At 40.3% G+C, this 12193-nt stretch overlaps 1 protein-coding gene across 1 annotated transcript; it reads right to left on the bottom strand.

Annotated features, from left to right (window-relative positions):
- Window positions 1-2473: 2473 nt before the first annotated feature.
- Window positions 2474-11944, bottom strand: ZNF280A (zinc finger protein 280A). Its single transcript, XM_006874958.1, is given in 3 exon segments — window positions 2474-2563; window positions 2566-4062; window positions 11906-11944. Coding segments are annotated over 3 exon segments (1626 nt in total).
- Between the last annotated feature and the right edge of the window lie 249 nt (window positions 11945-12193).

The raw sequence follows: 12193 nt of genomic DNA, 5'->3' as shown, positions 1-12193 counted from the left end.
TTTTTATTTCTGTTGGTTCTGTTGTGACATCACCCATGTAGTTTATGTGTGTTTTGTCTTCTCCCTCTTTTCTTTTGTTAGATTTGCCAATAGTTTGTCAGTTTTATTAATCCTTTTGAAGAACCACCTCCTTGTCCTGTTGATTCTTTCTATAGATTTTCAGTTTTCTATCTCGTTTATTTCTGCTCTAATCATTATTTCCTGTCTTCTGTTAACTGTAGGTTTACTTTGCTTCTCTGTTTCTAGTTCTTGGAGATGTTGTGTTAATAAGTTGATTTTGGTACTTTCTTCTTTTGGGATGTATGCATTTATTGCAATAAATTGTCCTCTCAGCAAAGCTTTTGCCAAGTCCCATAGATTTTGGTATGTTGTGCTTTCATCCTCAATTGTTTCTAATAACTTTTGTGAATTCCCTTTTTATTTGTTCTACTTCCCAGTAGCTTTTCAGCAGCGTGTTATTCAGTTGCCATGTATTTGACTTTATTTCCTTGGTCTTCCTATTGTTTTCTAATTGTATAGCATTGCAGTCTGAGAAAATGCTTTGTAGTATTTTGATGTTTCTAAATTTATGGAGGCTTGTTTTGTGGCCTAGCACATGGTCAATTCTGGAGAATGTTCCATGTGCACTGGAAAAGAATGTGTATTGTGTTGTTGTTGGGTTGAATGCTCTATACACATCTATGAGGTCAAGTTGGTTAATTGTGTTGTTTAGTTCCTCTGTGTCTTTGTCATTTCTTTCTGGTTCTTCTATCATTTTATGACAGTAGTGTATTAAAATCTCACACTATTATTGTAGATTTGCATGCTTTTCTCATGGTCACCTTGGGGTTATGGATTTTTAAGAGGATTTTTAAGAACAGCACTGTTCCCATCAGGGATATGCTATCAATGTGACTTACCACTAGTTATGTTGAACTGTGCTTTTTGAGATAAATGGCACATCTCAATTAGGCATGCGTTTGAGAACAGAAGAAAATTCACAGTAACTTTCAGTTCAACAGAGCACCTGGAATGACCTAAGTTGTTTTGAAGATGAAGGTAATTTTTTTAAGGTAGATCACCTCAACTTTCAAATATACTAATATATGGAAAGCTATCATTAAGATGAGGGAGCATGGTGGCTCCATTAAATAAGCACTGAACTGTGAACCACAAGGTCAGTGGTTCAAATCCACCAGCTACTGCATAGAAGATAAGGCTTTCTGCTCCAACTAAGTTTTAAAGCCTTGGAAACCCTATACAGGGTAACTGTGTCGGAACTGACTTGAGGGCTCACAGCAGCAGCAACAGCAGCTATTTATTTAGATATGCACATGGTGTGGCGCTGTGGGTTAATGTGCTTGACTGCAAGGTAGGTTTGAACTGCAAGGTCAGTGGTTCAAGCTCATCAGGTGCTCCTCATAAACCCTATACAGGGTCGCTGTGGACCGGAATCGACTTGACAGCACTTAACAATGCGTAAAAGTGATAGGAACTGCAGAATGTGCCCTTTGGTTGTTTAAATGATTATATATTCCTGAGTGTTTTTATGTAAATCCAAAAAAAAAAACCCCAGAAGGAATAGAAGCAAAGACTATTGAATGATAATGCATTGAGGGGATTGTAATCATTGCAATGAAATTAAATACGATGGGATGAGTGTAAAATCAATGTTCTCCCATGTAAACTATCATTCAATTCACAATAAAAACTTTAAAAGAAAAAGTGATAGGCAGGACCTACACCAAAGTTAAATATATGGGGTTCTAGTTCTTTTCACTATAGCTATAGAATCCCTGGTGTGGCACTGCAGGATAATGCACTGGACTGCAAGGTCAGTTTGAACTGCAAGGTCGGTAGTTCAAACCCACCAGCCACTCCTCAGAAATCCTATATAGGGTTGCTATTAGTTGGAACCGACTTGATGGCACTAAATAACAACAACAGTGTATATCCAAGAGAAATGAGGAATTAGTACAGACACCCACAAAAAAAAAACCCTTGTATAAAATGTCAGTTTAATTCAAAATAGCAAAAGAATCAGCCTCAGAGTAAAATAGATATATAAAATGGTACCATATTTTTTCAATGAAATTCTGTCCAAGAATGACAAAGAATGCACTACTGCTACCCACTTGGATGCATCTCACAGACATTATTTAAAAGTCAGACACAAAAATCTTTAATTCCATATATTTACAATTCAAAAACAGGCAAAAGAAACCAATGCTCATATAAGTCAGAATAGCAGGAGGGGTTAATAAGGAGGTGGCATTAACAGAGACTTGACACTGTTACTTCATCTTCACACTTGTTGTTGTTATGTGCCATCGATTTGGTACTGACTCATAGCGACAATATGCACAGCATGACAGAACGCTGTCTGGTCCAGGACTGTAGCTACAAGGAAGTCTGGAAAGCTAGTCCTCACAGCTACTCTTTTCTAGTTCTCACAGGTGGTGCTCACAGTAATGTGGGCTGTACCTCTTGATCCTCATGGAATTGAAGTCTGAATAATAACCTTTGTTTCAGGAGGCAACCCATCTATTTGTTCTGGGTGGGTTTTTTTGTTTTGTTTTGTTTTGTTTTTAATGTTCAGTGGTTCTTAGTTTCATGTTCAATTTTCTCCTTCAAGGTCAAAAACTGTAGTCGACATTTGGAACATCTAAAGACTCTCTTGTTGCAATGCCTCCAATAATGATTCATGTATGGTATTGCAGTTTTGAAAATTTTGAGACAAAACAGACAAAGCAAATTCTTAGAGTTTTCATGACAGATTATGAAATGGGTTTCCACTTCAGTAAACGTCAGTGATTTGTAATTGCAAACCTGACACATGTAGGGCATTTCACCAGGCTTGTGCATATCCTTCATATGTTGTAAAAAGAGAGCCTGGTCTGTTTCGAACGACAACTCACAGATTTTACAAACTGTGGAGGGTTCCTGTGTGATGTACACATTTTCAATGTGACACTGTAGCTGGAAGGGAGTGGGAAATGGCCGGTGACAATGTTGACAGGTAGTGTGGATGTCCCAGCTATCACCTTTCTGCCTCTCACGTTCCAAATGGTGCTTCATGTGTTTCATAAACTTCACATTTTTTAGAACTTTCTGGCAGCTGAGGCATTTAAAGCTTGTGTGAGTTTTCTGTTCTGGCTGTTCATGTTGTCTGAAGTGAAAGTCACAAGGAGACACCATTAGATTTCCTCTCTTGGAATCAAAAGTCTTGTGTTGATATGCTATTCTTGAAATACCTGTTTCCACCAGTCCTTCAAAACCATTTTCTATGACTGGATTCTTAAGATTAAAATACATCTTATCATTTTCACAAATCTGAGGAAATGGTGCTTCATTTGGACCATGACTTGATGAAGTATGAGCATCTCTTGAGGGTATACTAGTGTTCATTGTAGGAGAAATACATGATAGGATTGCATGACTGAGTTTAAGCCTTTTGGCATTCCCACTGTACCTGTCAGAAGTGGAAAGTTGCTTTGAATCATGAGGACTTTCATTTGTACCTGCTACAGCGAAGGCCATACCAACTGTCTTCTGTGTCCACGGTGAGAGCAAATTTGAATAATTATGAGACACGATGTATGGTGGTCTCCTTTTGTAAGCAGGTGTGGATGAACAATCAATAATTGTATTATCTCTTGATCTTGATTCAGGTTGAGAAACTGGCCAGATGGCCACCTCTTTTGATGTGACGATCCCATAATTTTCAGGCTGCAATGTATGACCAGTGGCTTGTATAGGGTGACCTTTTTTTCTTTTTGGGTAGGCACCTGGGGTGGCTCTGTTTAAAATGTTTGAAATGACTGGTTTTGGATTTGAAATCACCCTGACAAAGTTAATAATTTCAGCATCCTTGTTTACATGATATACCCCAGTGAAGAGTAGTTCAGCATCTTCATCGTCACAGTTACACTGTTTGGATTTGTTAACACTCTTCTGTGGTTCTGCTTCTTGTTTCACCTTATGCAAAAAGAAAGCTGCCGTTTTGGATTTTTTGTTTGTTTGTTTGTTTGAAGCAAATGGTCCCTTCAGCTTCCGGTGCTTTCTTTTTACATAAATTGCCACCTAAGTACACAACACATGGTTTAAGTCAGTATTTATTTATTTAGGAAAAAAAAATCAGTATTTATTTAAACCATCCCCAGAACACTGAGATAAGTATTAGCATCCCTATTTTACATGTCAGAAAGTAGTATGAAGCAATTTGTAACTGTGAGTAAGTTGGAGTGTCTGGGTGGTACAAATGGTTAACCAAAAGATTGAAAGTTCAAGTATACCCAGAAACACCTTTGAAGACAGATCTAGTGATTTACTTTTGACAAAGCAACCATTAGAAACTCTATGGGACTGATGTTACGTGGAGGGGATTGCAATCATTGTAATGACGCTATATGATTTGGTGGATATAAAACTGATGATCTGCTCTATAAACCTTCACTCGATTCACACACACAAAAAACTCTCTGTGGAGCACAGTCGCACTCTGCAATACACATGGGGTCTCCCTGAGTCGGGCCCAACTTGACAGTAACAACTGGTAAAATTAGAGGTTAAGTCAAGATTAAAATCTTGGTGTATTTGATTCCAGAACTGGCGTTTTGAGCTACAGAATGTGTTCCCTATTCTAGCATACTAGCGTTGCTACGAGGAAGCCACCAAGGAAGGAATACTTGTAAAGTATGCAGTTCAATCCCGGTACAATACAGGCTCTCATACTCTCTAGGTATACAGCTCCATGTCGTCTCCAAATGCTGATGACTCCAAATTTCTCTCCCTAGTTGTGCAATCTGAAAATGCAAGTTAACTGCTCCACATGCTCTCTTGAGTGAATCAGGTGAGGAGCCCAGAAAGCAAGATTTATAGAGGCACAAGTTGTACAATTCTGCACCCTGGGCATCTCATCCACTTCCAGGCATACTCTTGAAGATATCTAAGATTTGCTTCTAGAACATATGAGGGGGCTTCAAAAAGTTCATGGGGGGAAAAAAAACAAAACTATTTTAATTACATTTTCTCATGAACTTTTGGAAGCCCCTCATATAGTAGGTGTTAAATCTTTGTTAAATAAATACAATAACTTATGTGTACAACAGACTCTAATCCAATAGTTATAGGTTCTCTAAAAATGTAATCAGATTCAAAATCTGAGCTACCCTTTCACTTCTAGTAGGATGACTAAGATAAAAAAAAAAAAAAAAATAGAAAATCGTAAGTGTTGGAGGGATAGAGAAATTGGAACCCTCATCCATCGCTGGTGGGAATGCAAAATGATACAACTGTGGAAAACAGTATGGCAGTGATGACAGAACCAGTAAATGAATTACTAAACAAAAAACCAAATCCACTGCTTTCCAGTTGATTCGAACTCATAGCGTCCCAATAGTACGCAGTAGAACTGCTCCATAGTATTTCTGAGATTGTAAGTCTACAGGAGCACAGTTTCATCTTTCTCCTATGTAGCAGCTGTTGGGTTTGAGCTTCAAGGCAATGCTTAACCCACTGTGCCACCACTCCTAGGTATATACACTAGAAATCTTTTATGGATTAAATTATGGCCCCTCCAAAATATGTGTTGTAACTCTTAACCTCTCACTATGGATCAGAACCAACTCAAAGACACTTAATAACAGCCGCAACATTATCTATGGTTATAATCTCATTTGAAGGAGCTCTGGTAGCATAGCGGTTATGAATCGGGCTGCTAATCTCACGGTCAGCAATTCGAAACTACCAGCTGTTCCTCAGGAGAAAGATGAGGCTTTCTGCTCCTATAAAGATTTATAGCCTTGGAAACCCTGTACATAACAACAACAATCTCTTTTGAGTATGGGTTGTCTTTAAGGATTAAAATGTCTATAAATCCAGCTGGGATAGAGTCATGATCATTCATTTATGGCTGTTTTTTTCTCACTACAAGAGGATTTCAAAACATTTGTGGAAAAACTCCATTATCTTTTAATTCCATTTAAAAGATACAGCAGAGTTGAACAACTGTAACAGCGACTACAAAGGATAGAATATCATTTAGAGGTCCTGGGTTCGATTCCCAGTCAGTGCAATTCCTCAGTAGAAGCTTGAGGACTGCTATGAGATTGACTAGGCTTCAGTAGAGCTTTCAGACTTAAGATGGACTAGGAACAGAGCCTGGTGATGTACTTCTGAAAACCAGCCAATGGGAACTCCAAGGATCACAGGGGTCTGGTCCCATTGAGCATGGGTTCACCTTGTGCCTGGGGCAACCTGACAGTTCCTAATAACAGCCCTTTACAAAAAACAGACTCTTGGTTTAAGAGAAACAGACTAGAGGATGTCTTAGCTCACCAATTCCTGAAGTTGTATGTCCCAGTGATCCAGTGTTAACCATTTTGGGGTACTTCTACTTCCTGGAGGAATGGCTTCAGAGTTCAGAAATTGCCTATGCCTGAAGGACCCGATTTCTTCCTCTCTGAAACCTCTGCCTGACAAGAAGCCCCTTTTAAAACTTTTTTTTAAAGCTCACATAATCCAATCAGAATCATTGAAGCCTGGCTCCAATCACATTCTAGAGCTAGCTTGACCTGACTGGATTTCAGATTGTGATGAAAAATGATTGTTAAACCTTTTATTTAGATTGAATTTCAAAGGAAAGAATGAGGGAGGGCCAGGCACAGGGGGTGTATGGCTAGATTGGTCCAGGTATGGGAGCCTCCCTCTCCTTTCTGGATTATCTAGGGCACTACCACCCTATCTTCAGGTCCCTTGGGTCCTGAGCTATTTATGGGGTGAGCACAGGAATCAGACAGGACTTGAAAGCACGTAGTAGTTGTTTTGATGTCCTGCATGATGGCGATCTGAGTAGTGTGCCTTTAAAAAAATCAAGCACTTATGTGAGACCAAATAGTCAAAATTGTCTAGAATGTACAAGGGCAGGAAACTAGATTAATTGAAATGGAACAACCAGAAGGGAAATAATGAGAATGCTTACACATTGTGAAGAATGCAACCAATTGTTAAGTGTCATCGAGTCAATTCTGACCCATAATTTGTGTAGAAATGTGATGCTGTTATTGTTAAGTATCACCAAGTTGGTGTGGACTCAAAGAGATCTTGTATAAGGTTTCTGAGGAGCAGCTGGTAGGTTTGATCTGCTGACCTAGGAGTTAGAAGTCTAGTGCTTATCTTACAGCACCACACCAGGACTTCAATATGTAGAAATGGGTTGTCGTTGTGTGCTGTTGAGTCAGTTCCAACTCATAGCAACCCTGTATAGGGCTTCCAAGAGCTGCTGGTAGGTTTGAACTGCCAATCTTATGGTTAGCAGTTAAGTGCTTATCCTACATTACCATACCAGAAATGTGTAGTAGAGTAGAAATGCTGCCTAGTGTGGTTCAAGGCTGCGACATTTGGAAGCAGATCTTCAGGACTGTCTTCAAGAAGTAGTTGATTGCTTAACCATTTGTTTGTGAATCCAGGGACTTCTAAATGGAGATGTTGTTAGGTGCCCTCAAGTGAACTTCAATTCACAGCAATCTCTTGGAGTTTCCAAGGTTGTCATCTTTAATCCCACAGAAAGACTGGTGGATTGGAACCACCCACCTTTCTGTTAGTGATTAATTACTGTGCCACAAAACAGAAGTCTTCACAAACGCAGGAAAGCAATCACAGATCATTCCAGCTTGGGGAAATCCAATCTGCTCCTGCCCCAGCAGCAGTCGCGGGAGGATCTCACATCAAAAAGAAAAAGATGGTTTGCCCTTGAAGACTCCCCTCCCACAGGATTCCTGAGGCCCTTCTCTAGTCTAAGGTCACATCCTAGCTGGCTCTTCTCTCTTCTCCTACTCTCCCCGCCCCTTCCCCCAACTTCCCTCCCACTGCTCTTATTGCCCTTTACATGCTGATCCCTAAGATAGGGAGGGTTTCAAGCTTTCCAGGACAAGTCAGAAATATTTGTAAAACCACACCTTCAAGTGCAACTGAGTCACAGAATAAAAACAGCAGTCCAATTTAGAAATTAAAATATTCAGACTGAATTACAACTCAATGTAAAGAAAAAAAAAAAAAAAAACTCACATGACCAATAAGCAACATCATGAAACAGAAAAAAGATTGAAGTTGTTAAGGATTTCATTGTGCTTGGATCTACAATTACTGCTCATGGAATCAGAAGACAAGAAATCAAACAACAACATCATGTTGTGTTGTGAAGTGCTGTAAAGTCGATTCTGACCCATAGTGACCCTGCATAGGATTTCCAAGGAGCAGTTGGTGAGCTTGAGCCACCGACCTTGCAGTTCAAACGACTTTGCAGTCTGGGGCATTAACCCACAGCGCTACACCAGGACTCCAACAACATATTACATTCAGTAAATCTGCTGCAAAAGATCTCTTTAAAGTGCTAACTAGCAAAAATGTCATTTTGAGGACTAAGGTGCGCCTGACCTAAGCTTTGGTATTTTCACTTACTTCATATGCATGTGAAAGCTGGACAATGAATAAGGAATACCAGAGAATTGATGCATTTGAATTATGGTATTGATGAAGCATATTGAATATTGAATTGACTGTCAGAAGAACAAACAAATCTGTCTTGGAGGAAGTACGATCAGAATATTCCTTAGAAGCAAGGAGGTGAGATTTGGTTACTCACACTTCAGATATGTTATAAGGAGGGACCAGTCTCTGGAAAAGAACATCATGTTTGATAAAGTAGGTGGTGGCTGTGTGCCGTGGAGTCGGTTCCGACTCATAGCGACCCTGTACAGGGTTTCCAAGGCTGTAAATCTTTACTGAAGCAGAACGCCTCATCTTTCTCCCACGGAACAGCTGGCAGTTTTGAACTGCTGACCTTGTGGTTCACAGCCCAATTCGTAACCACTACGCTGTCAGAGCTCCTTTGATAGAGGGTCAGCCCAAACTAGGAAGACCTCCAACAAGATGGATTGACAACAGCAGCTGCAACAATGAACTCAAACATAACAATTGTAAGGATGGCCAGGGTCACCTTGAGTTGCCACTTAACAAGGAATGTCATGATCTCACATACATTTCCAATACCTCCTTTCTATATAAATATGCTAAGAAAGACAAAAACTCACTCCTGTCTAATTTATTCTGGCTCAGAGTGGCCCTCTAGGGCATAATAGAACTGCTATTTAAAGGTTGCTGAGGCTGTAAATCTTTAAGACAGCTTCATTTTCCACCCACAGGGTAACTGGTAGGTTTAAACAATCAGCCTTGCAGCACAACACTAACCTACTACATCACCAAGGCCCCCCATAGAGAAATCCAGGTTGTATAAGCTATATAATAAAGGGTATTAATCTTGTCTTGTTGTTGAGTGCCTTCAAGTTGGTTCTGACTCATAGCAACCCTGTATAGGGTTTCCAAGGAGTGGGTGGTGAGCTTGAACTGCTGACCTTGTGGTTCAAACCGACCTTGCATTCCAGCGCATTAATCCACAGCACAACACCAGGACTCAAATTTCAAAAAGCTGAGGGCATTTCCTATAAGAAAATGGTATTGAATCAAACAATAGGTTTAGGCAGTAATGTGCCCTGGACAGTGCAGAGGGTTAACAAATGGGAGGAGTCCACCCAGAGGTGCCTAGGAAAAAAGATCTGATGTTTTCCTCCTGAAAAACCAACCATGGGACAGGGAGTGGAGGAAGGAGGAAATGATGTTACTTGTTTTTTTCTGGTTTCAGCCACCTGGCAGTGCTGACATATTGTTGATCTGCTTTCCAGTTGAATTTTACAATCTGAATTTTTATGCTGTCTCCCAGTTTTAAAATGTTAGTAAGTAATATGTAGTGTTTTAAATGTGACAGATCCAAGTAAAACACATACTCTGTGGCCCCAGGTGGTATGAACCTATAGTTTGGTGGCTCAAAATCATCCAGTGGTTTGAAGAAAGACAGGCAAGGAACTCTCAAACTTGTAGCTAGTACCATTTTGGCCTAGTTTGAATGACTAGCTGACCAGAATCTGGCCAGATGAAGATTAAGGTGCTTGATACTGTGAGCAAGTGTAAATTGCTACAATTTGATGAACTGGATTTTTACTTATGGATGCAGCTGTTCAAAATTCCAACAAGAATAGGTAGATTCTTCCTATCAAATAACAAGTTTGTTAACTCAGTGTACTGGGATGATAGGAACAGGCAATTTAGACATTGGCTATCAAAAAAAGGGAGGGGGCTATAAAGGCATGAAGTGGCTGGCGTACAAGCTTTCATGAGTGTGCTTAGTTTCAGAATGAGGTGGAAGGTGTAAGGTAGACTCTCCACTGAATTGTTTCACTCTTTTCCAGATGTATCTGGATAAAGGGAATGGGGAATTCAGTTGTAATTGTTAGCAGGACTAATTGTGATCCTCACAACTGTAATCGTAGAAGATGTGTAAATAAAAGGGGGGAGTAGTTAATCTTTCATTTCAGGAGCAGAAGGTGGCCTGACAGAGCAGATTCACACTGGGGACAGGAAAGATGTGATTCCTTCTTTTTTCCCCCATGCTCTCCTAGTGAACAAAGGTGTGATCCGTTCCCACCCTCATCCATCACCAGATGAAACCTTGCTGTCCAGGAGCTTGCTTGGGGTTGGGAGCCATGTCAGTGTGAGGATGGTGCTGGCGGTGCCACTTTGCTGCCTGGATCCAGGCGGGTTCAACTCCAGACTTACAGAATCTGCAGAGCCACCAGACCAGCATTTAACCAAGCACCCTACCCCCAGCTATTCTGTGATCCTAACAGACCGTGAAACCCCCTCATCAACGGTCTTCACAAACTACTTCCAGGTTGAGTACCCCGAACACCTATCTGAATACCAAGGCATATAAGAACTCCATCAAGGGCCAGAAACTATTCTGTCACATACACCCACACCCACTTTGTGAGTTCCTTGGCTTGCAGTTGTTGTTGTTGTTATATGCCATGGAGCTGGTTCCGACTCTAGCAACCCTGTACAGGGTTTCCGGGGCTGTAAATCTTTACGGGAGGAGGAAACCTCATCTTTCTCCTACGGAACAGCTGGTAGTTTCGAACTGCTGACCTTGTGGTTTGCAGTCTGATTCGTAACCACTATGCTACCAGAGCTCCTGGGGCTTGCAGTGGCCCCACAAAATTATCTCCTCACTGGATCTAACAGGTGCACTGTATTTTTGTTTGGGGGAGTTGTGGTTCAGGTTTGGTGTTTTTGTTTCATTGTTTTTGCTTGTTTAGTCCTTCTCCTACTACTACTTCTCCTTCCATTCCCTTGAATTTTACCCTTTCTATCTCTGCTTTTGTTTTTCCTTCTTTTCTTCTGTTTCTCACTTCCCGTCTTCTTTTCTTTCCCTTCTGATTTACTGTAATCTCTCTTTCTTTTTAATCTTTCATCTCCCTGGTTTTTCTGTTTATTTTTATTTCTTCCTTTTATTTCCTCCTTGATTTTTCTCTTCTAGAACTGCATTCTCCTGTCCCTTTTTTCTCTCTTTGTTGTTGTTGTTGTTATGTGCCATGTTATGTCAGTTCCGACTCATAGTGACCCTGTACAGGGTTTCCGAGGCTATAAATCTTTATGGGAGCAGAAAGCCTCATCTTTCTCCTGTGGAACAGCTGGTAGTTTTGAACTGCTGACCTTGAGGTTCACAGCCCGATTCATAACCTTAGCTATTCTTAAGTGTTTTTTTTTTTGTTTTTGTTTTTAATTATGTCTTTATTTTATTTCCCTCTTATTTTTCTTTAGCTTCATTTCTCTTTAGCACTTTTGCCTTTATACTTACTATATTCTTTTTTCTAGTTGCTGCCTGTTTTCATTCTTTTTTCTCTTTTCATTGTTGATTCCTTGTCTGTTTGTTCTGTTTTGTTTTGTTTTCTTGTGTGTTGGGATGAAGGGTTCTCTTTCCAACCAGATAGGAGACAGCAACCATGTCCATACATCCCAGCCACAACTTTACCTGCTGTAACTCCACCCACTTGGCAAAAGTTAATACCATCTCCTGTGCTATCTGATCAATGACAGACAGCTGCCAACACCAGCCAAACCCACCCCAAACTGAGAAGCACAAACAGTAAATGAGAACAGTGTGCATGCTTCCATTCTCTAACTACTCCCAAAAGAGACAATTGGTGAGACCCTAAGAACACATCAACATAGAGTCATCAATTAAATATATATATGACAACCCCACAATGCCTTGGGGACAACAGACAATTGTAGCTCACACAAAGAAATGAGAGAATGA

This window comes from Chrysochloris asiatica, unplaced genomic scaffold (assembly GCF_000296735.1).
Source record: "Chrysochloris asiatica unplaced genomic scaffold, ChrAsi1.0 scaffold00306, whole genome shotgun sequence".
In the NCBI taxonomy this organism is placed as follows: domain Eukaryota; kingdom Metazoa; phylum Chordata; class Mammalia; order Afrosoricida; family Chrysochloridae; genus Chrysochloris; species Chrysochloris asiatica.
The sequence above is the reverse complement of the archived record's forward strand: the minus strand, read 5'-3'. Positions and strand labels throughout refer to the sequence as shown.